The sequence below is a fragment of the Hippoglossus stenolepis genome, chromosome 22 (genome assembly GCF_022539355.2).
Source record: "Hippoglossus stenolepis isolate QCI-W04-F060 chromosome 22, HSTE1.2, whole genome shotgun sequence".
Classification (NCBI taxonomy): Eukaryota; Metazoa; Chordata; class Actinopteri; order Pleuronectiformes; family Pleuronectidae; genus Hippoglossus; species Hippoglossus stenolepis.
The window spans coordinates 12,449,666-12,475,584 of record NC_061504.1 but is presented as its reverse complement, the minus strand read 5'-3'; the positions used below and the strand labels follow the sequence as shown (position 1 = coordinate 12,475,584).

The following is a 25,919-nucleotide window of genomic DNA, read 5'->3' as shown; positions in this document are numbered from 1 at the left end:
CCATACTTCAATATTCTACTAACAATGTTTTCTGTCTCTCTCTCTCTGTGTGTGCGTGTGTGTGTGTGTGTGTTTACCATGGCACATCTCAGTTTTGCTGCACAGCAGAAATTTATAACTAACGTCCTCTGTGGAACCGTTAAACCAACAACAAAACTACTCGGTGCATTTTTATTTGTTGCACACTGCAGCGGAAGATGGCTCAAACTACTAATTGAAAGGCTGCGGCCATCCCCAAACAAGCTCACCTTTTCCATGAGTGATTATAGATCTGACATCAGGACCCTGAATACAACCCCCCCCACCCCCTACCCCTGTTGTCCCTCTAAAACCTCAGGTGCCTCCTTAAAGCCCGGCAGCAGTGACCAAGGGCTGTCAGGGTGAGTTTTCAGCCCTCCGCAGGGTCCTCATTATATGTGACAGTGAAATCCTAACTTCTCTTTGCACTTCACTACTTCCAACTTTATGCTCAATGACATCCGCTGTCTTATTAACTAGTTGTTGCCCCACTACTACATAAATGATGGGATGAAGCTCCTCAGGTGCGGACGGATAACATCGATTTGGGACATTTCGACAAGTAGCGAGGAGACTATTCTTAAGTTAGACACCCCTGCACTGACCGACTCTGAGTAACTCCCCGCCCTTCGGGACAATTATGAAGGATTTCTCAAAATATGGCCGCCAGTCCTGGACATGCTTGACCCCTCTGCATTGGAGTTGGCCATAAATAATAAATCATAGCGGCCCAGATTTGCCCCACGCTGCCACACTCTCATCCGGCCCACATACCGCGTGGAATGATGGCACTTGGGGGGGTCGGCTCCGGTTTACCATAGCTACGTTTATTTTGTGTTGCACTATCATCATACTTTAATACTTGCATATTTCTTATATTCCTGCAGCACCTATTAACTCCTCTAATAATTCATATTTAAAAGGATATATATTTTGCCTGTTTATAAAGAGAGAGAGAAAAACAAGCAAAAAAATCAGAGGATTCATCAGGCTTGGTAAAAGGTGATGTGACTCACTCATTTCTATGATTAAGGATTTCCCTGCCTGTGCACAGTTTTGTGTGTTTTCCTGGAGTATATGCAAATGATCTACTGTACGCTGTGTGTACCGTGGTGACACACCAGCACACACACACACACCAGCACACACACACACACACACACACACAAACATTTACACACTCACACACGGAGAAAGACAGGGAGCTGGGTTCTGATCACTGCCAAGCCAAAGCATGCAACATGGTAAGAACTTTTTTTTTTTTTCACATGAACACAGATGCATTACATGTGTCAACAAGAAGGCTCACCAGTTTCCAGCATGGGAAAGATCCTACAGTACACACATCAATGCATTATGGCAGTTTTTTACATTGCAGAATTACACTCTGGTTACATGGCAATACTCATACATGACTCTTTCAAACTTAACGTGACCACAGTGGAGAGACAAGCCTGAATGAAGTGAACATGAATGAACGATGGATGCAATGGCTCGTGTGCTCGTGTGGAGTTATGTCGCCGTGGTGTGATGCGATGTGCCGATGCCACGTGGGTAGAATGCTCAACGAGTCACTGACAACAATGCGGAAGTACAGAAAATCAACGACAACAGAATACGGGCTCTCGAGAAGAGAGGAGACGCCAACGAGAACAAAAGAAAGGGACAAAACCACAAGCTGCTTTCTGCCTCGGCCCCAGAGGATCCTGTGTTGAAGTGGTTTGCTTCAGGGACAGGGAAGGGGTGGGGGGGGGAGGAGGAAGGTGCACTGTGGTTGTAGCTTCAGCTAATGGTTACAAGCTAATCACAGAACACAACAGGTTGTATCAAGCAAAGTTCAAACTAATCAAATTTCCGGTCCAGCTTTTACCTTATGAAAGTCACTCCATCAGTTTTAACCACTGCGGCTCTGCACTTGTATTTAAAGGAGACACATTTGCTCATTATCATTCATATTATATCATTATTTTTACTATTCCTATTATCAGTTTTTCTTCCCTCTAGTGTGTTATAGATATTTTACCTCGGCCAAGGAGGTTGTGTTTTCTCACCGGTCCGTTTGTTTGTTAGTTTACTTTGTTGCCGCCATTTCCTAAATGGACTGGAAGCTGTTGACCAATCAGAACAGTCTCGGCTTTATCGGGAGTCTTAAAGAGACAGTTGCTAAAACCAGGTTTATCCGACAGAGGCTGAAAAGAGGAGCTGCAGCGACGGACAGTCTGAGGAACATATAAGAGCATGTAAACCTTTTTAAGTGATAAGACTAATTAAAATTATGAACCTGAACATGAAAAAAGGATGCTGTTAAAGTCGGTTGGGTTTTCGGAGTCATCACTTCATCGTTTGACAATATGTTTGAAAACTATATAAAGATCTTCAAAGTGGCAAACGGAGCCGATGATTAATGTTCCCTTTCCTCTCTTCCTCCTATCTCTCCATGATTTAAGCCTCTGAGCTGTTTAAAGTCTGATTGTCGGAGAGGTTTGTTGTTGGGGCTGCAGCTTTCCCCCTTCGCGCTCTGCACTGCGGGGGCTACGATTTGCCATCAATACCACGTTTGCTTATCTGCTATTTTCTGCCGAGCTCAGGACGACGCAGCAAAACAATCCTGTGAAAAGTGCAATCCCCCCCCCCTCCCAACAAACAAGTCATTTTGGGGCGGATGGCTTAATTGCTATTGACGCGCCTTGGCCCGATGAACGCCGTAAGTTTTAGTGAAACTCCGGCGTTGGAGTGCACTTTAGGAAATAGACGCAAACAAATACCGCGAGGACTGTCTGTTCGGCTTGAAGGGGGCAAATACAAAACCATATCAGAGCTTGTTTATTATTTCTTATTGTTCATTTATCTATTCAACACTAAATATTAGTATTATTCTCCCTATATAGGTGCCTGGCAAACTGGAAGGTATTAAAGTATAGTTATTTCAGCAGTTATTTATTACCTTTTCCATATTTCTCAGGACTGTGGCTGAAAATTACCACATCAAACTAACACCGGAGCTTTTCAAGTGTCCGGCTTGAACAGTTTTTATCGTACAATAAAAGAAGCTGTTTGTTGTTCATACACAAGTATTTGAAGTGGTGGATTTCGAGCTTGGCAGCATCTGCTCTGTCACTGTCGTCTGCCGATCTGACACAAAGAGATAACGGCATCATCATCCAGCTTTGTCTCCTAAACTCGGTGTAATATTTTTCCACTTGCTCAAAGCTTGGCCAAGGACTCGACCAGGAGGGAATGGGATCTCGATGTGACTGATTTGGATGTTTTCACTGTGTTCCAGTGGATTTATCTGGATCGAAATTACAGCAGGAGTCGTGATTTCACTGCCTCAACGAGACGCAGAACCCAAGCAGATGTGGCAAAACTGTGGAGTGACAACCTTTCCTTCTCTGAGGTCACTTTCTTAAGATTATGAGTCTAATATTAATATTATGGAGGGGGATAATTCAAATTGACCCTGAAGCCTTTACAACCACTTCAACTTAACCCTGCTGGGGTAGTTGTGTTGCCTTAAGTAGCTACTGCAGCACTGTACTAACAGGATGCATGATACGTGGCTGCAATCAAAATTGACATAAAATAAAATAGTTCAAAGTGAAAATAATAATATAAATATTTGTGCAGGTGTGACAAGGATGCAGTGAATCTTACCTGGGGACACAGGCGGTCGATGTCTCCCCCTCTGGGGCCTCGGGGGCTGGGCAGCAGAACTGGTGCAGCACTGTTTGGTTGCTGTGTGAAAGAAAACAGAATGATAAGATGAATAAAAATAAATAAAAGGACCAGAAGGGTCTTCACATTTTGTTCTGTTTATGTATCCATTTCTAGGCCAGTGCCCCTTGGAATTGACCAGAACCCTGAACCATCTTTGTCCAGACCTAGTTTAGCACAATCGGGACAGGTCTGTCGAGCTTTGGATAAATCCACATGCTGAAACTGTTGAAACTTTTCCCCCCTCTCCAAAAACCCAACACAAAAACCTTGTTTGTTCACAGCTCCATCAGTCGCCTTATTAGACTGGAGGGCCAAACACACTAGGACGCCTTTTACATTGTTGTTGGTAGAGATGTTTCGATACCAGCGGTAAAGATCGTTTTTCATTATTGTGAATGAATCCTGCCCACAAACGAGACGGAGCATATGTTGTTGTTATGTTAATTTTAGAGGCGCCAATTATGCTTAGAATCGAATCTCAGGAGCGAGCACCTGCGTGAGAACAGGTGGCGTCCGTCAGACGGAGATGAACCATTTACTACAAGCATTCGCAGTTAAGAGAGTTTGATAAATCCAACTCAGATCAAAGAGATGCCAGAAGGTTTATGCACAAGCAAAGTGAATATAACTTAATTCTACAGGTCACCTTTAACTATAGATCATGTCAATGTGAGGTGCGTTTGTGGGCTTTAAAGTGAAGAGTGGGAACAGAGTGGGTTATGTTCGGATGAGGAGAGTTTTATTTAAGATGCAGATGAAGTGAACGACCTTGTTTAATATGCATCGCTTTGTGATTTGTTTGTCTGTGTTCATTTGGTGGGAAAAAAAAGAAAAGAAAACGGTGACTGATTTCCAGTGTTTCATCACCATGGAGACAGACACAAAAAGACATGGGATTGCTCTGTTTCAGCACCACGGACAGAGACGGGAGAAGAAGAGACTGGGGGTATAGTTTGAAAACAGATTCCTCTTTTCCACCAAAATCAGCAGGTATACGAAGGTTTTTAAATGTCGGTTAACCCAACGACTCCTTTGCAAATACCAGTAGAGTAGTTTGCCCTCTAGTTTTTTCTTTTTCGCGCAGGTAAACAATCTGTGTGGAGAGCAAAAGAGACCGAAATGCAGCGGCTATCGTCTTCAACTGGTCGCTGTTAATTAGCCAAAATCTCGCATGAACCTTCAACTCGCTGTTTGTGTTTTGTGTGTAAAAACTTCCGCAGGACTATCAATCGATTGCTGACGGGCTCCGCGAGATTGTAATTCGATAAAGTTGTGTTTAAGAAGAAGAGCTCCTTTGAGCCTTTTCTTCAAACCTTCGTGTCTTTCTCTTTCCAGTTACCATCCAAGAATTAGAGGCACTTTTGAAAGAATCCAATAGCAATTTAGCAAAGCCTCATCTTGGTGGAAGAGAAATATACATATATACAGTGCAATTTACAAGACAGTGATGGTGCAGCTGCGGCAAGTCCACTAATAATGCATATTCCCATTTTACTGGTTACTAGTTGCTGTAGATATATACAGTCACAGGTGAAGGTGATGCTGAAATAGAGCGGAGAGAGAGCAAGGATGTAAAAAATTAATGTGCAAGAGCCTTGAGTGCCTTTGGCTTTTCTCTCTCCATCACCATGTCCTCTCCTTCACTTGGACCCTGCTTCATCTATCTCGTCCTTCAACATCCTCCCTTCCCCCGTACGACTCATCTCTTCTCCTTTCTTTCCTTTTCCACCGTTTTTTTTTCCCCCCCCGTTGCTCATATATACGACCTCCCATCCCCCTATTCCGGAGTCCTGCAGGCACGGTGTGTTGTGCAATAGAGAGATTTGCTCGATTACTCTTGCTGTCAGAAGATGTAGCCGGTAAAAGAGAGCTGCAGCTTTTCCTACGCCCTACCCCTGGACAAGGGACACGGAAATGGACGGAGGGGAACGTATTCCGAGCAGCAACCGGACCTTTCCGCCCTGTAGTCAATCTCCCGGCTGTCATGTCTTTCTTTCTGTCCCCTGGGTGAGGACAGACTGAACAAGTACATCCAAAAAACATCCTGAAGGAGCACGACTCCTCAAGAACACTTCAGTCTGTTCTTTCCTACACGTCTGCTCTCTGCTGGGAAGTGCAATAGTTCACATGCTACACAGGGATTTTTATCGAACCCCCAAATGCCTCACGCGTGACAGCAAAGATTGTTTCGTCTCTTTTATTTTGAAGGGGGAGTTGGGGACGTGTCTGCCAGCAACAATGGCAGACAGCGCAGGGAGGGTGCGACGGCAAATTAATTCCCATTGCTAATGGCTCCTCTAATTGTGTGCGCCACAACGTACATGGCACCGCCGTGGCCGTTTTGAATAGGTCGAGAACACTGCCGTTCTCCGAGGGGACGTAGATTAGTGGGAGCACTGGGACAGCACAGCCTTTTGTTCACACAGATTAAGGGTGTGTACGTTTTGCAGGTCGATTAAAAAAAAAACCAAAAAAACAATCGGTTGAAAGTCATTGGTTGTTACTGATCTAATTATATTTACTTGCTGGGAATTTACAGCAACGTGTCAAATAAGTGATCGATGATAATGGGAAAACAAGTGGGACAATTCAGTTTAACCTCCGACAACAACACAAACAGACTTTCTTCTTTACTGATCATCACTCCAGGGTAAATGGTCTGTACTTATCTATATTTATTTATTGTTTGCATCTATGTGCAGCACTCTCTCTGTCACACATCACTCACACACCAGAGGCACAGCCATGATGGGTTCAGTGTCTTGGCCAAGGACACTCCAGCACACAGAATGGAGGAGCCGGGGTTCAAACCACCAACCCTCTGGTTAGTGGACGACCCGCTCTACCTCTTTGTCCACAGCCACCCAGTCCTGGCCACGACATAATTCACAATATTTTTCTTTGTTTAATTGACTAACTAATCCACTTCTGCGTTTTTATCATAGACTAAATAAAGATGGTCGACATGACTTCTTCTCCTAAGTGACGCCAAATCATCTTGATCGCCCCCTGTTGGCCAAAGATTTTGTATCCGTGTAATATTGGCTTCATTTCTGGATAGTTATATACAGTCTGTGGTTATAATAATTGAGTTTAGTTCCCTATATTAAAGCTAAAGCATCACAATCGTGTGTATAATCACTTGGTTTTGTGCGCTGTCTCCTATTTGTATGAATAAAGACCTCAGACACTCCAAAAGTGCTGAGTCATCTTTTTTTTCTCAACAACAGCACGGAGGGAGGAAAATCAGCAGAGCTCATTTGAATTCAATCAATGGGTTTTACTGGTGAGGAAGCAGCGTGTGCGGCAGAGTTAGTTACACACACACACACACACACACACACACACACACACACACAGGACTGACATCCCCACAGGCCCCACATTTGGGGAAAAGCACCTCACAGGAGAGCAGAGGGATGGAGAGAAAATGAACTCTATCTTTTAAATCGCTGCTTGATTCATCCTAACCATCTACCTTTGTCTGCTTTGATCTCTGGTTTCTCGCAATTTTCTCTCCCCATCGTTTTTTGCCCCCTCTCTTTGGAGGTTTACCTTCTTCGCGCTCAGAAAACAGCTTGCAAGCATTTTCATGACAATTTTTTCGCTCATGAGAGGATCCTTTTTTTTTTTTAAAGAGCTCGAGGGGGCACACCCAGCATGAACTGCAAAAAAGGTCAACTATCATGTCATATATCACGAATCTGTGCGTGCTCCACACAGGGGGAGAACACTCGCAGCTATGATTTCCTAATTAATCTGTGCTTTGCCTCCTCTCTCACAAACCCACACGCTCATTATGACGACAATCCCTCATTTCCATGTTCAGGATTACGCAAACATTTCCCCCAACAAGACATCAGCAGGAATTCTTCTCCACGCATTTGAATCAGAAAATTAACAAGGGTACAAACCCTCCATTTTCACACACACACACACACACACACCTCCTTGAACAGTGTTTGATCAGTGCGGGCGCTGGAGATTAAACTGAACTCGCATGACCTGCTTTCTGATCTTCCACACCGATGACTGAGTTCCCTCCGTGGCCTAAGCTCGCTAATACCACCTATTAAAAAAACCCTACAAGCTTTTATAAGCTCCTCCGCACACTGGGCGTGTTTAAGGGCGAGCGTAATCTGCACACCACCGGTTCATTGTGTTTTGTTTCAACATCTCGTGTCTAATGTGTTTGTCGATGCGCTCCTCCCGCCGTTGAATTCAGCTTTACTGTGTCAATAGCTCGCCGGCTGATTCAACTTCGAGCTTGAGGCAGAAAGAAATTAAAAAAAAAAAAATCTGTGCACACAGAAGTGATGCACTTTGCAGCACGGGACTGAGAGAGAGAGAGAGAGAGAGAGAGAGAGAGAGAGAGAATCAAATCTCGCAATAATTGATGGATTAGTTTTCACAGACCATTTCCTCAGCAGTGAAGGGAGAAAAGCGGTGAACACGCTCGCCCCGCTTACTGAAATAACATAATATGCTGCATTAGAGTCTGCCCCTGAAGGACAAACACGGTAAATACAAACACAGCTGACCTTGGAGGAGGCAAACACATTCACATTACAGTGGAGAGGCTGTTTAGGTTGCATGGCTGCTGACTTGAAAGAGACACTTTTGGGTTCTGTGGCCATTATTTAATTTCCATGTTTGGTTTGATCTATTTTTTTGTTTTGGGAATAAATGCTTTTTAGAGTCAAAGTCAAATCATACGCGGCTTTAGAAAAGGAAAGAAAAACATCTCAAATGGGTTGAAAATGAATCTTGGGGATAAATTAACCTTCTATTGATAACATGTTTAAAACCAAGCAACTTAATTTCACATCTAGAAAAAAGGAAAAAGGGGAAAAGGCCACTTTCCACTCGGAAACACAGTCCGTGAGATTAATTTAGTTGAGAAAATACTTTATATTTATTCAGCTCATCTCATGGCAGTAATACCAGACGCACCTTGATCACGGTAAATCAAAATAAGACACTCAAAATGTTTCTGTAATACAAAATATCCTTGAACTAAATCATCTAAATCTCCTGCGTTATTACTGCAGTAATCTTCCACACAAACACAGAAACACAACTCGCTTTTTCTGCCCCGAAATCCGACCAATATCGATGTCTTAACACACACGCACGCAGTGAATATATATATAAAGTATATATATATATATATAAAAGCTTCTTTAAAAGGTTTACGTCAGCGCGGACTCTCGGGCCGTCCCAAGCGGCTTAGCACTCCTTCGGCAAGAGAAACCGAGAGAGAGCAAGAGCACATTTCCCGAGAGAAGGCAAACAAAAGAGGAAGACGGTAAAAAGAAAAATCACTTCATCCTTGTATTGAAATAAAAAAAACCTTTTGAATTCTGCGCCAGTGTCAGGAGAGCTGCAACATTTGAAGTTTATTCATTCAATCTCATTCTGGCCCACTTGAATCCACCATTTGGAAACATATGACACCATTTCTCTGTTAAGCTGCGTTTATGCTGCATTGTGTCTGAATATAAATAAGTCCCCCTGTAATCTTACTTATACAAAACCGTGTTCAAACATGAACTCTGGGTTCGGACCATATCCTGCTGTGTTGTCACAAGGCCTCACTTGGACACTATCCGGCATTTCTACGAGGGGGCTGGAGGCAGAGAAGCAGGGAAAACTCTGGAGATTGTGTGGAGATACAGCCCCTCCAGATAATTTCAGGAGTTCAGTGCATGCCTGAAAGCAGTTTATGTACACAGGTGGAAAAGTGGAAGATAAAGGAATGGTGGTGGGCGGTGTTTGTGTGGGTTTTGAGCAAATTTAAATATTTTGCTTGCGTGTATATCAGGGGAAATATCAAGAGTTTTAAGATCTTTTCAGAGTTATAAAATACCAGTGGTAAACGTCAGGTTTTTATGTCGTTCCCCTCGAAAATCAAAGGAGTTCTCTCTGCATTTTACATTTTAGTTCCTTCAAGTCAACTCCCAACCTTTGGTCCCCCTCCAATAAAACTTAAAAAGATAAATCTTTGGGTTGCGGAGGGAAAACAGGCAGAGAAGGATCGAGAGGGGCCTGGAGGAGGAGCAGGAGCGAACCATTTCTGAGCGCTTGCTTGTCAGGGGGGGGATCCATCAGCTGAGGGGGTTTCCCACTGACACCGAGCTGCATTTACTTCTGCTGGACAAGTTTGTGTTAGAAGTATTTTCAGCCAAACTCTATGCAATAAAGTGACATCTCAGGTTTTCTGGAGTTCAAAGAGCCTCTCACCATCAAAGGAATCCAGATTTAGCCTGCAAACATCAACAATTGCAAACTTCGAGGGCCGTTGCTTTTTATTGGAAATTCTAACATTCAAACTTATTGCATGTAACGTCGAAGTATTATCACTACGGGCTTTTTTTATTGTTGTTAACAAATGAATCAGTGGATTTTTTCTATATTTTAGCCACCGCAGTTCAAAGTGGTTAGCTGAAGCAGATATCTCTATCAGCTATCTCAGCTAAGCTACGTAGAGCTAAAAGAAGAATGGATGATAAAGCCGAACAAGTCATCAGTCGACTAACAATAACACCAACTCCTCTCTTTGATTGTTGTGAAAAACTAATGTCGACCAGAAATCCCATCAGAGGGAAACGTATTTCATAACATCAAATTAAATACCATGAATTTGATGCCAGTCTGAATGAATTAAGTAAACTGAAGTAATAATGCATTTTAATTACACGGTATTAAATGAATGGCTAGTTCCAACGAGCAATCTCTTGGGCAGCTTTTCGATCCATAAGCCGATTTTCTGCCAAGTCGTGTGTGTGTGACAGGAGGTGGAATGTACGGTTCAGCTGTATTGAGGAGAAGAATGGTAAAAAGAAGTTTGTTTTGTGTGTCTCTGAGCTCCTGGAGTAGTTCTGAACTCGTCTGTGTTTCTCGCCGAGAGTGAGTGAAATTGCAGGACGAATCAGAGACGTAACGAAGGTTGGAAAATAAACGTTGTGATTGTTGTGCTGCTCTTTATTCTGCTCTCTACTTTGTGCAAACTATCCACTCTGGTTTAGTCTGAGACCACCATTAAAAAGACATTTCAACAATAGCTTCACCTGCAGGAGCGGCGGACACGTCGGCCATAATGGCCCGAGCTTCACTCAGGAATAAAAAGGTAAAATCACCCAATTTCAACTGGTGTAAAAAAGCTGAATAAAACACAGTCAGTCATTTAGCCATGAAAGCATCGGTTTATCCTTCTGTTTTCATCCGATCTCCAGCTGGTGCCTCCACTACTGAGCAGTTTTAGCAGCTCATATTGAGCATCAAGCTACACTGTGTTGCTGCAGGACCATCTGCTGAGGACTTGGCGGCAGGTCAAATTCCACAGACATTTTCCATGCTTCACAATGATGCTTGACAATCATCACATTGACACGGTTGTCTCATATCAGCCAGAGTTTGGGGCTGATGAGGGAAATGCAGTCTTCCAGGTCAGCAACATTATTTTCCATTTGTACATGAGGGGAGTGTGGTGCCAAGAGGCCTGAATAGAATCCATTGTTTGTGAATGATGGTCCTGGAAAGCAGGAGTGCGTTAGAATTAAAACAAGGGAGAGAGGGTATGTGGGATGGTGATTGGGGCGACGTGACAAATCATCCACGTACAATAACGTCTTTACTCCAGTTCCCACACATGACTCATTCAGACAGTTCTGCTTATGTCATCTGCTTCTTTGCTCCGAACCCGAAATCTCCAATGTCATCGCCGATCAAATCATTGGCCCCTCCCCCCCCCTGGCACTGCGTACCTGATGATGTAATCCTGGAGTTCAAGAGGTCGACAGACGGGGAGTTGATGACATAACCACAGTGCAGGGGGAGGGCAATCTGACTCCCGGGGGACTTTTCTACCGTCCAATCCCAAATGTCACAGAGAAACACAAACTTCATTGCGTGGGTTTCACAGACAAACGCTGGTTAGTCATTTTCTAACTGTGGCTCCAGGAAAAGAAACGAGAATTGAATTCTATGCCACTCAAACCCCACAGAAACAAAAGGAAATGTGAAATTATGAGACCAAGGTGACTGCACCATAGATGAAGCAGCGAGTGAGTAAATTAGTACCTGAGTGGATGCGGATTCTTTTATTTTCTCCTGCGCGGTACAATGGGTCACGGCTGAGTCTTGGCTGAGGCTCTGTGCGATGCGTCGAGAAGACTAGGGAAAGCCGATTGGACATGCTGTGCCTGTTCCGATCAGCTCTGCTATGCCTGGAAGCCTAAGGTGGATTGTTTTGAACGTTACTCTGGGTCGTGTAGTTAACCGTACCTGACGTTTCCCCAGGCAAATGTGCGCCTGTGCACGTCTGTCTGTGTGCGCACATGCACATGTGTGGGTCTGCCTCGTTTCTAAAAGACATGGTGATTATGTTAAATATAGAGAGCAACGTCCAATGAACCCGAATAATACCCATACATGTTACATACCTAACATGCTTAATAAGAGCAAAAATCCTTTAAATTATAAATACACAGATGCACTTAAGAACCTAAAGCTATTCTTGATTGAAAAAGGAGCTACAGGACAAACTAATAGTTCTTATATCAGATTTGAAAGTGTGATTTTCAAACTGCAAAAGCTGCAATTTTATGAATAGTGTTTTAAACCAGCATGTGAAATCACTTAAAACCTTTCATCTTTATAAAGCTCTGATTTGAGAAAAGCAGGATCCAAGGCCTCGTCTGTTCTCTCAGTCCGAGAAGCTAACGTCAAAGTTAGTTCAAGTAGCTGAACTATACATTTTGGGTTTCTGGGATTAGTTTGAGAAGTTAATGTTAAATGAATCTTAAACAGCTAAATTAAAAATGTAAGGGGTTACCAGAGAGCGTGATCTGGTGATGATGCACCGCTGGTTTTCTTCTGGCCGGGACAAAATAGAAAAGTGGCTGCAGTGCCCCCAAATAACCCAAATCCAATGAGGGCCTCTTTTGGCTGAGATAAGGTGCTCGCTGCAACATCTGGCAAACAGGAGTCGTCTCAGTGCCACTATTCACCCAGTGTGTGGGGCTGAATGAAGGTGTTGGGTGTGGGCCAGATCAATTTTGTTAAGAAGCTCCCGACCAAAAAGCAGTTTGTCACTATTACATCACTGACCAACAATGCAGCTGTTATCAATACTCACAACAAGCATTACTTAATCTGATTCTGATAATGTGGACAACAAAATGCATTGCAGTATTGCTTGGTACAGTTATATAATATGCAGATGGAAACTGGACAAATGTTGTAATTTAATTTAAACTATAATTTTATATTACAACATTATTCTCAGGATTTTTTTCCTCTCTAATATGAGCCCATATTTAGAGTTTTTAATCTCATTGGATGCACATGCGAGCCCACTCACAGATGCACACACTGGCACACACGGTGCAAAAACAATTAGAATTGTCTGCCGAGGGATTTTCAGCGCTAAGCTCTCAGGAGGTGAAAATCTCTGCGACAGATGGGTGGACATTTTTTCCATAGCCGCACATTGTTCGCTCTCTCAAAGGACCTTTTTATCCCAGAAGCTCACTGACCATCGTGAGTCATGCCACAGCATCATCAGCCCTTTGGGAGTCCCACCATCTTAGCATTGTCTTTTCATCCAATTCAACCTTTACTTAAACTCTTAAAGAATCCCCGAAGGCATGAGCCCATTTAGTGAGGAAAAGATCATTTGAACACATCACATAATGAGGAAGTGAGGGTCCAACGCTAGAGGAGGACACGCTGCTATATGATGCATCATCTTCAAGGTATTTCTAAGTGTTTACACTATGGTCAACACATCTGTTCTCTTTGCTAATTGCACATTTTGTGTGGAAGATAAAACAGGTTGTGATGCATTAAGGAGCCAGTAAAAGAGCAAGATACTATATGAGGGGTGTGTTATTAAGTGCCACACTTGTCTCTGTGTGTTTTCTTAACTCCGCAGTGACAAACTGTGCAGTCGTTACATTTTAAATGTTGGTGAGCATCTGTCGAAGAGGCGTCACTTGTGTTTTCATCAATGCAAAGTCTAATTGGTTTTAATACCAATCTGACATATCTATGCAGCTTTAAACATAACAAAGCTGTATAATGTCATTATTTTACATTTGTAATAAAAGGGACGGACAGGAAGTCGAGCTTTGATTATTCAATAAAATGATCATCTTGCATTATGCAATCAGAAGTGACGCCAGAAGACGACGCTGATGTAATTTCCATCTGCAACCAGGACTGAAACATTTTGGATCATAATGACACTGGGCCGATCGCTCATCAGAGGCACTGCTCATGTGTACGAAGAAATGAAATGCATCAATCAGATGAGTGAATATTTTAGCTCACAGCATAAAAACATTGAAATTCGCAATATGGGGGACTATGGTGACACGTATTACAGGGAGTGCTTGTTGCCCGGGACAACCTGTTTATCTCTCATCTAGATTGATCTCAAACGGATACAGGGGACGGTGAAAAGAAACTGTAGCCATGTTTTTAAGGAAAGTGGGTCAACATGTGGTCTCCTCGACCCTGTGGGACCTCTCACTCACTGCGTTTGGTGCAGTTATTCAGTCCCTGCCCTGCTTTTTTTTAATCTGTGTGGATGTTTTTAGCCCATATGTACATTCACCATGCAGAATTCTAATCCACCCCACCCCACCCCCCCTCTCTGTAGATTAAAACTAAACATTTGGCAATTCCTGAAAAGGCAGCAGCAAGGCAGGCAGAACATATTAATCAGATAGGCCAAAATCCATATTTGTATTATATTTGTATTTTTACATTGAGACATTTAAAGTAATAGATATTGGTTCAAATATAACAACCGTGAATACCGTGAAATGGCTTATGACTTTTGATTTTTTTAATTTTAGAGATGGAGGTCTTCACGTAATTGTTTCTGTGCCTCTGCCACACACACACACACACAGACACACACACACACACACACACACACACACACATGTAAAGAGTCCCAAAACTATCCACTCTACCTCCTTACAACAGGCTTTATGTTCATTTAACGCAAAAACAAACCCAATCCTGGGAACACACACACGTGAACACACATCGCTGGATTACAGTCAACTGGGGCTGTCTTTAGCTTTTCTCAACTTGTGCATGAAAAAAAAGAAGCTAATATTCCACCTGCAAGTCAGGAATCACCCAGCAGCTACATCCTCTGAGAAATGAAGCAATTTAAAAGCTCTACGCACCAAATGTGATATTCATGATTTGGATTCCAGCGGCGGCAGCAGGAGCCAAGCCACCCTGTCATAAGCAGACGTGATTCCCATTCAGAGGGGGGAGGGGATGCAGAGGAGACAGCACGGGGCGGCTTGTAAGAGAGAGGAGATTCCACCGCATGTGATGGTGAAGGGGAAAAAGAGAACAGGGGGAAAAGAGAGAAGAGAGGCCCCTGCACATCTTTAGGAGTCAAACATGCAGAGAAGCAGTGGGTCTACTTTTCCTTCAGGCTCCAGGACGGCAGAAAACTGTCATTCTTAAAATCTGCGTTCACTAAAATCACAAAACAACATATGTCCCCACTTCTTACAGAGGATACTGGGCTTTACACATCGTTTCAGTATTTGTTCTTCATGCCATGATTCTTCATATATAGAGTGGTGTCGTCTTTATATAGTGTGACTGCTCATGTGCCTCTGACACTTTAAACATGTTCGATTGCATAAAAACTTTGTTCAAACTAAGTCGAACATACAAAAAGGGTTTTGTAATTCAGATATTTCCCTGGGCTGTTGGTAGAGAACAACAAAAGAGCTTAAAGATCAGAGAATATTGGACTTGAAACCAATTCCCTGATGTTTAAACAAGCATTTCTTTGCTAACTGCATTCCACCAGAAAACATTATAAGGTGGTAAGAACAACTACAGACTTGGAGAGGAGTGGGATTGTGGTTAAAACAAGTTATTACATTGTGTAGCTGATGGGCTTTAAGGGCAGTGCAACACGTACGTAAAAGTTCTCCAATTTTGAACTCCACGCTGCAGATTGGCTTTGCCACACGAAGGAAATGTTTGATTTGAGGTGAAGATTTGCCATCGCTCTACTCCTGTATTGTGTGACCTTGCCCTAATACTGTAAGGACATCGAAATATTTGAAGGCAGCAGACAAGAAGAAATACTTGAACACAAAGAAATGACCGATACTGCCAATTTCTGGTGAGGACGGTGAAGCAAATCGAATTCTTCAAGAGTTTCTTAGCTCACAGCTAACACGGCTAAGTGTCGCCCTGAAGTTTTAACCTTGTGTCGGTCACATATTGCTCCTATAAAATCTGAATCATGTTATTTCAAGAAAATACAACACGAGGTATAGAATAGGAATACCTCGTGATGGAGGCCAGCATGACTCTTAAGGGCCGGCAAAGCAGGTGGAGCCTGCGCTGGCAAAGCTCCAGGCTCATTGATCTGAGAGCATCAGAACAAGGAGCCACTGCAGCATCCAGCAGGCGCTCAGCGGGGCCACTCTGTAATGTATGCCTCTGTGCATGTGTGTGTACGTGTGTGTGCTGAGCTCCCCCATCTCTAAGTGCTACGTGCTCGTCCCACTTTAACCCTGAAGGAGACGGGGTGCAGGCACATACGAGATGTATCCTGGTGTCCGGTTGGTTTCGAGGGGGCCGGTGGGAGGAAAACAAGGGCATGGCAGGCATGGGGGAGTCACAGCAAATGTAGGAAAACACGAGTGCTGCCATGTGGCATGTGGCATGTGGCATGTTAGGGTTTGTGTGCTTTGTGTGTGAGAGCCTACTTAGAATAACTGTGAGAGTGTATAGGGGAGGGAGAAGCAGCTGGAGCCGTATGAGGACCCTGGGATTTCCACCTCAGGCTATGGGATTGCTGCCAGTCAGACCCTCACGCACCTCTGCACACACAAGCACATAACCTCACCTATACACCTATTGCATCTCCCTCGTGAAAACACGGCCAGAACGCTCTCACGCTCTCATTTTAACACACACACACTTTGGCAGCCCCCCCGAGCGTATATAGCAAAGGACAGGGCGGACTGAAGGCTGCAGCCCAGCCGGGAGTTGTGTTGAGTGGTGGAGAGCGTGATGGTGAGAGGATGGAGCTGAATACTGATCCAGTCTGCAGAGGTGGCTACTGTAAGCATAAGCTGCTGATTAGAGGAGAAGAGAGGGGGATGCAGAGGAGAGCGGGGAAAGGAGAGGAAGGACAGTCATGGAGTAATGAGGCAGGTGGACAAAGATATAATTTGTAGGCTGCGAAGAAAGAGGCGAAGATGGGGAGAGAATGAGAGTCGGTACAATGGAAGCTGGAGGAGTGGGAGTCACAGAGAAAGTAGCGGAGGAGGAAGAAAGAGGGGTAGCGAGGATCGCTGAGGGCTCCCCTCAGATCACACGGGCCCCTGAAGAATCCTCCTCAGACTCACTAACACAGTCGCTTCGCACTCTCCGTCGGAGAAGTCGGGGTTCGTGGCAGAAACAACCTTTTCAACCGCATTCCTTCTCTGTGCGCGGAGCTGAAGGCAGCTCCTTGATTTGTGCCTCACAAACGATGCCACTGGAGGAGATGAGGGACGAGTGATACGAGTCAGCGAGCGTTTCATTTTTCATTCGGAGCTTTGCAATGGATCGTCTGCTCCTGTTTTTAATCAAGTAAAGACATGTAGATGAGTTGGGGAAATGGTGGTTGAGTTGGAAATCCAGTGCCTCCCAGGGAGTATGTTACTTGATTCCCCCGTTACTTTACTTCACTAATTGACAAGAGAATGTGTCCACACGTAGACGCATGTAGACGCAGCCGCGCGTAGGTGATGACGACAGGAAGTACCTTTGTCATACAGAAGTCTTTAGTTCGCTCTATAAACTGCAATGTGAAACCAAAACTAACCAGGTGACATTCAAACAATGTAATAAAGAAAGAACCTTGGTCGGGACCTTCAGGTGTGAAAATGCCCTTAAAGCCTTTGCAAAAAGTTACAAATCTTCATTGATAATCCCCCAAAATATTATTCAAGAGCAGAACAATGTAAAAAAAAAAATTTGATTTCATTATTTATAGAAATCTATTTAGCGTATTTACCGAAATGTCAAACTTTTCCCTCGAGGGGTGACAGGTTGTCCTCTTACATAATTCATTCCCCCCGAATCTCAAAGACTGCTCGCCGCTAACTTGTGCCCATAGTTCCCACTATATAGAAAGAACTGTTCAGTTTGTTCCTGTCGTCGTCTCATTATCAGAAACGCATCACTTCTCCCGCTGCACTGACATCACAGCGACACACCATCTTGTCTGACCAGGATCATCACTTTAAGTGGAAATGACAATGCTGCGTCACATCTCCCGCCTTTCATGTATCACTGCTTCTGAATTAAAGACAGGCCTGTATACAGTATGCTCTCTCTCTCTCTCTGTCTCACTCTCGAGTTCTCCTGCTCTCCTCTTTCATTGTTCATCATTCCGCAGAACTGCCAGGAGGGCATCCACTTGTTTAATCCGAACCCACACACTCACCCATTTATTTTGCGCAGCTAATATCTTTTGTGTTGTGTTTTCTCCGTGTCTGGGTGACTCCATGTGACGGCACTTGTGTTATTTCTCGTGTCCATGCTGATGTACACTACTCCTGACCCGCACCTTTCGGGAATTACGACTTGACGGTGCGATAAATCGACGAGGATTAACAGAAACAATGCAGACGCAGCCGAGTAGAACAGATGGGATGTGCGTTGTGTCTGTGTGTGTGTGTGTGTGTGTGTGTGTGTGTGTGTGTGTGTGTGTGTGTGTGTGTGTGTGTGTGTGTGTGTGTGTGTGTGTGGCTCTCGCAGAGGATATACATGTGACCTTGATGTTGGCGAGTAGAGAACATTCAACACTGTGGACAGTGCATATAAGTTCCCAGCGTTTTATTCTGTCACATCATTAAATCAAAGGGGGTTTAATGATGTTACACTGAGGGAAAGAAAAGCTGCTGCTCTGCTGCAGCGGCACATGGACGGACAGGGAGAGTAATCGAATGCAGCAAACATGCAAGGAGATTCTGGGGGAAACCGCAGTCTGCAAGAAATCTGCAACAAGAACGGCAACCAGAAAGACAATGGCACCAAAGTCAAAACCAGAGCGACGCAGGAATCGCTTCACGAACAACAGTTAATGTCACATTCTCGGTTTTAAGTCGATCATTTGTGACTGTAGCTGCTGGTTTGCAAATAAGAGTGGGGGGGGGGGCCTGCAGTGTGGAGGCGGTGAAATACTTATGCAAATGTTTTTAATTGATTTAGACCTTTGTGTCGAGATTTGTTTTCACTTTGACAATTAAAAGTGTTTTGTTCCGAGTCAGAGAGCCTCATGGAATCTACTGATTCAACATCATTACACCATGAATAGTCTTTAAAGCCACTAAAAAACATACAGATGAAGATGCCACCATTGTTGCACTTTGAATTACTTCTGATTGAAAGGAATATGTTAGTTGTACTTTATAAAACCACATTGAATGTAATGTTTTCTTGACATTACAGAAGTACAACCGATTAAAGCTGCTCTATTCCTGATATTGGAGAGGATGCACAAACGCACCCATAATCACCAGGGGGGTAATGTTTAATAAATATTTTTATATTTGGAAGCTAGACCGTTATTAACATGATTTACAGGATTATTTATGAATTATTTAGGTATCCTCATGATTTTACCTCATGGTCTACTTTGCAGCCAATTGAGCCCCGGTTTAAAGATTTTTTACTGTACGATACATAACTTCTGCCACTAGGGGTCTCTCAATCAAAACAATAACGAAAATACCTAGTTGGGTGATGTCGTGATGCAGCGTGGCATCATGGGAGTAGTTGTGCAAATCATGTCCACAGATGATGTCATGTATTACAGTTTAATCCCTAAACGGCGATGAAAGATTACGTTACAAGTGACGGAACAGACAAAACAGCTGACTGGCTGACTGGCTGACTGGCTAACTGGCTAGTGTGTTATTCCTTCGTCATACATCGTTTGCCCTGAAACTGACAGAGGAGACGATCAAAACCAAACGTAAAGCAGGTATGTCTCAATAAATAATGTTTTTAGACATTTTAATGAAGAACTGTCACATGTTATATCTTTAAGGCGACTATACAACTCATGAAAGTCACTTTTCCACTAAAGGGCGATCACTTTGTGGAGGATGATCACTTTTTGGCAGACGATCACATAGTCCTGAGTCTGCAACAGCAGCTCTGCGTGACGCCACGAAGATGACGCTGACTCATGAAATGTCTTCACAGAGGAACACTCAAGCTTATCAAGGCTTATTAGCACCTCAACCATAAAAAAACACATTTCCATCTCCGCTATTATTCCCCTCGGGTTGTGTCCCTCACATCTTTCTGCTGCTGTCTTAATGAGTGCCGAGCAGTCACAGTCTGCACAATCACACCTTGATCGTAGGTGGGGGTTTTTTTAAATGCGAAAGATGTAAGAGAGCTGAGAGTCGGTGATGTGCCCCGAGGAGCCGGTGCCTCGCTCGTCTTAAGATGTGTGTTTACACCGTCTCTCCACAGAGCTCTCACGGCACCTGTGAAATCGCTGCATCAGCCCGGGCCTCCGAACAGATGCATTTAAGAAAAAAACAATCCAGCCTCAGCTCAACCTGAGCACGCGCCATTATTTAACCAAACTTTCCTGCTATAGTCGCCCCAAAAAAAACACTTCATCTCCAGTGTCTGATCCCACCCACTCGTGACAGCATCCCTTGGTGCAGAATTAATAAAGCGGCACCATTAAAATGCCAGCCTGGCTCCTCCAAATCAATATCCATTAAGCATCCAATTGATTTAAGGGGCCAACGACTGAGTGAATAATGTGAAAATACAGAAGGAGCGAAAATTACCTGTCAGAAAATTAAGCCTTAGCTAGTGAAGGGGATGTGAGGTTAATCATGTATGAGGACAAAACTCATGCAGACTTCAGAGTATGATACTTTTTTTTGGTGGTTTTTACTGTAATTTCTAGAAAATAAATATATTTTTCTGTTTTTCTTTTCTTTTAACAGCTTCTCTTTGTGACATTTCCCACATTTGCAGCTGACACTGTTACTCAGGTGATGACAGAGCGGTGACATTATGTGTCCGGGCCCCTTGAGGATATCACATCTTTTTTCTGGACAAACACATTTGCTATTTTTAGATAAGAAAATTGGATGCACTGCAAAAAAAAAGAAAAAATCCATATTTATTAAGGTCACTGGATTTAATATCGAGTCCCATTTTAACAAGCCTGATATCGAGGTGACTTCTATGTTGGTTCTAGTAATTTAATGAAAAGGATTATTTTGTATATGACCATGACACAAAAATCCAGAAAACTCAAGCTGGATTAAGAAGATTTCTAAATCAGGTTGCTGAGATCTGAACAGTCTTTATAATTTACTGTTTTTTTACTACTTACTCCGCTTTCCTGGCCAGTCCAACTGAGCGGCACAGGGTGGTGGGAGTCTGCGGAACCAGGGACTTGCAGCAGGGGCTCCTCTTGTCCTCCTCGCCGGAGTCCGGGCTGGCTTGGCTCGTTTTGGGCGACTGCGGCGAGGTGGGGACGAGCTGCAGCTGCTGCGGGTGGTGGGAGGACGGAGCAGCGGGTGACGGAAGCTGCTGCTGTTGCTGCTGCTGATGGTGGTGCTGCTGCTGCTGCTGCTGAGGCTGGGCCGACAGACCTGGGATCTGCTGCTGCTGCTGCGGCTGCGGCTGCGGCTGCTGCTGCTGCTGCGGCGGTGGTGGCTGGTGCTGATGCTGCTGCTGAAGCTGCTGCTGCTGAAGCTGCGCCTGGTGCACCGCAGCCTTGTTGCTCCCCGGGTGCGGGTGATGGAGGTGGGCCGGCGCCTGGGGACTGACGCTGCGGTGGGTCGGGTGTTGGTGGTGGTGCGGGTGGTGGTGGTGCTGATGCGGAGCCGGCTGCTGGACGTAGTGGTGCGGGTCGCGCAGCAGTCGGTTCTCGCCGATCAGGTCCTCCACCTTGCGCTCGAGCTCGTCGATGCGCTGGCGCTGCGTCTGGATCAGGCTCTGCTGGTTCTGGACGATGGTGGTGAGCTCCTTCAGGTACAGAACGGCTTTCATTGGATTATCCAGCAGGCTCTCCATCACTGACTGTGGCTGCGACCGTGTGCCCGGCGACGCTGACTTTTCCTTCAGCTGGTTCTGGCGCTTCTGGGGCCTCGGAACGGTGCGTAACCGGGATGCTCTGGCGGCCGTTTGACGCCTCTACACTCTGGAGGGGCTGGGTATCTCTCCCTCTCTCTCTCGCGTGTGCTCCCTCTCCCTCTCTCTCGATCGATGCTGTGTGAGGATACCAGAAATGGTGCTGATGCAAGAGGAGGAGAGCAGCATCAGTGGAGTGAGGAGGCGGGGCTGTAGTGGGCACGTGACGTCAACACGCAAGGAAACGCAGGGGTCACATGAGAGAATCAGTTTTGAACGTGTCTTCTGTGTGTTTCACCTCCCTGAATCAGTCTTAATCACTCTTGAATTAAATACATTTAACTTGCCACCCAAAAATCCCCACCTTGAATAGAAATAAACAGCTCATTTGTTAACTACAATAATTCAAGATGTACCAGATAACAAAACTTGCTCTAGATATTTATTTAAATGATTCTCTCCATATTTTTTCTTTCTATGGTGTATACTACTTTCCATGATGCATTGTGGGATACAATGAGTCCACTATATAGGGCATACACACTTTTGCTAAACATTCGGACAGCACTGGCGAATGGCGAATTTACCACACTACAGTGAAATGCCAGTGATTTCAGACACAACCTCCCACTGAGCTGACTCAATCTGTCGACTCATTCTCACTGACATTTGCTCCCTGATGTTCGAGGTGTGACTTGAGCGTGCGACTCAGGCGAGTTGAGACCCTGCTCTCCGTGTGAATGTGCGACGTGTTCAGTGGACCCGTCACTTACGGGGATCTTTAATGACAGACCGGTCGTCTTTATGTGCGGAGCGTAACTCACTTTTCAGGACGTTGCCCTGCAGGTTAGGGAAAGGAACGGGCACGGAGGAGAATGTAATAACACTGCTCACTTAGCAGCTCAGGAGGAAAATGATGTGGCCGCGTGCTGATCTTTTTTTTGCAGGTAGATGTACAGAGGGTTTTCTTTAGTGTGTGCATACTCACCAATTTCAGAGAGCTGCAAACTAATCATAAAGTTTGGAGGGAGAACTAGACTTTCTCGTCTGGTTTGAGCGGCATGAATCTTTGCAAATGAGGGGAAGGCTGCAGGTAGTCAGTCTGTGTCTTGGTGTTTCAGACTTTAATAAAAAAAAAAAGTATGTATCCAGCTTTAGCACGGACAGGAAATGGTCTTCCACTAAACGTTACCCAGCTGCTCTGCTTCCTGCAGTGTGATGTTTCAGATTTCCATTGTCGACACAATCGTGTTTGCATGTGTAACTGGCCTAATTACTTGTGGTGTTTCTTTTGTTTGATAGAACTTTATACGCTGACAGGACGATTCAAACGTAAAACCGACGCGTTTATTCACGATGAAAGTCTTTTTGAACTCTGAAGGGTTCCCACACGCAGCTCGTGTAAATTACTGTTAATTAGTGTCAGAGTCTAACGGTCGGCCGGATTCATCCCGAACAGGAGTGACATTAACGATATGCTGTGATTAATGCTGTTTGTTGTGAGATTAGAGACGATAAAAACACAACCGGATTCGTATATTTATTTGCTCTTGAGGAAGTCGTTGTTAAAAGTTGCATCAAACTTTATCCTCGCACAGCTCGGAGGAAGTATGAATATCACATGACCTTGCGGGAGTGAGTTATTATGGCCACGGTGGCGAGCCAGCGCGGGTGCAGCCAGGCCCTTCCTTCCATATGGCTGCTTTACAAGCTGCTTGAAGTGAAAAACAGCTTGTGCACCCGAGCTGCAGCACATGCCTGGACGGAGCCAAAAATGGGTTTTGCAGCAGGATTGTAAAAAAAAAAGGAGGAAATGGTGCCAGCAGTGACTTTGGCGCTTGGGTGTCATCTGTAAGGTTCAGCCTTACTTATTATGGACTCTCAGCTGGAAGAGGTGCGACCCACCTTTAACACCAATTACCTCACAGAGCACCCCGGAGCCGGGGGGGGTCACACCTCCTTGATCTGAAACGACAAGGACGGGGCTCAAAATGTGTCGTGAATAATCAAGTTTCCCTGCGTCTGGAGATCAGAAAACCTTGGATGCCCCCTTTTTTTAAAAAGAAAAATACACAAAACTTAAGGGAAATACATCACTTTAAAGGTAGAGATGTTTAAAAACTGATGCAATTATTGAAAATGCCTCAGAATCGGGCCTTGGCAAGAGATATTTGTATTCTTCTTTTTCATGTTATCGACGCCATCAACACTTGCCACATAGTAAATCCTGCGGAGGATCTCCTGCTGTGTTCTTACATCAGCTCATTTGGACATCATCCAGAGTTTTTAGTTGGGGGCTGGTCGGAGAAACTTTGCAGAAAAGTTTGGAGCCTCTCGCTCCGACACCTCTCACATACAGCACCTCTGGAGAATGTCAGGAGATTATCAGTGCATGTCTGAAAGCAGCTTTTGAGAGATCGCTGATGTTCAAATTCCCATTTCTAATTCCTCCGCCCCTGAACGAGAGAGAAGTTTAAAAGTTCTCAGTGTCGAAGTTTTGCCCTCCTGCAGAACTGTGTTATATCAACATATAGGCCCGCTCCCCTGAGTGCTGTTGTATCCTGGGTCGGTTGCTAAGTTGAAAGAAGACCAGCTCCGTTCGCTCTCTCATTATTCAGCGGATCCTGACGCAGAATCCAACAGACGCACACTGAGCGCACTGGTGTGAACCCAGAGCAACAGTCGGAGAAACAGAGAGTCGTCTTTCAACCTGTGTTTTGAATAGCCGTGACTCTCAGCACTTATATTATATACATTTAAAACATCTCCATTTGATGTGATGGCTCTTATTCATTCTCTCACAACTGCAGTTAGAGGGATTACTCACTTTCCTCAAATCTTCCCGACTGTAATAAAACAACACTGCTCCATTCGGTGGCTCATCTGGGGTTCAGCGCCGCTCATTAATATTGATAAATGACTTGTTGCGTGCACCCGACTCGCCTTACAACACGAGAGATTTTAAGCCCAGAGATGACTCATTGGTTATGGATGTTTTTGTGTGTCATTACCGTCCCTTTAGAAAAGCTTAAGAGAGAAAAGAAGACACAATGCCAAAGGGAGAGATTTATCAAAGCGAAGCTGTCGTTGTCTCTTCTGTTGCTCGCGAGTGATGCCAGAGAAGTCGAGAGAGTTCATGAATAGAAGTTGATGAAGAGGGGGAAACAGATTTCAAACATTTATTCCAAGGAGTTTGGAGCATTAGCGGCATTAAGAGACGCGATAAGAGCAGACGACACGATGAAGCAATAAATGTCAGGTAGAGATTAATTGCTTGTGACGCCGCACTTAATTACTTCGCACACGAGCGAGTCACTAAGTTATTGACACCGCGAGCCAAGTGGCAAACATGATTATTTGTATTTACACTGCATGGGGCTCTTTTAATAAAATATCTAAAGTTTCTTTTTCGAACACTATTAAGGGAAAATTGGTTCCTATAGAGCTCATCTTCACCTCACCCAGAGAGGTTGTGTTTTTGCCCCTATCCGTCTTTTTGTTTGTCAGTAGGATTACACAAATGGATTTCCATGAACCTTAATGGAAGGATGGGACATGGACCAGGAAATACCTCATTAAATGTTGGCTTGAATTCTGACAAATGGGTAGATCCAGGAATTTTTGTAATAGCGAGAGAGGGCTTTTTGACATTTTTACCAGGGAATAATAATTTATCTTGAAAGATCAGTCATAGAGGAATAATATATATATGAGTGTGTGTAATTTGGTGCAGATCCAAATAACAATGCAGATATAGTGGTCTAGTTGTTATGTCGACATCAACTCTACTGAGTGCCACTCTAGTTTTATTGTGTACTGGCAATATGTTCTAATATTTTGACCTCAATCAATGAGTAGCAGAAGGAGTTTCAAGCTTTGAGTCAACTAAAATGGGGATTGTGTAAAAGGGGCTGCAATTGAGGGTTATTTGAAAAATGACGAGGACTTCTTGAAGTTTTGGACAAGAATAGTTTGAAGTCAGACAAAGACTGTAAAATGACTTTAATACTGGCTAA

General features: G+C 44.2%; 1 protein-coding gene across 4 annotated transcripts in view; it reads right to left on the bottom strand.

Annotated features, from left to right (window-relative positions):
* The window catches only part of iqsec3a (IQ motif and Sec7 domain ArfGEF 3a), an 88,983-nt gene extending 66,923 nt beyond the window's left edge, over positions 1-22,060 (bottom strand). For all 4 annotated transcript variants that reach the window (XM_035147131.2, XM_035147132.2, XM_035147133.2 and 1 more), the window contains exons 1-2: positions 21,161-22,060; positions 3,673-3,753 (exon numbers count right to left, since the gene is read on the bottom strand). In XM_035147131.2, coding sequence (XP_035003022.2) covers positions 3,673-3,753; positions 21,161-21,846 — 767 coding nt within the window. In that variant the 5' untranslated portion in view covers positions 21,847-22,060. The remainder of the gene's footprint in view (positions 1-3,672; positions 3,754-21,160) is intronic.
* Positions 22,061-25,919: the final 3,859 nt, after the last annotated feature.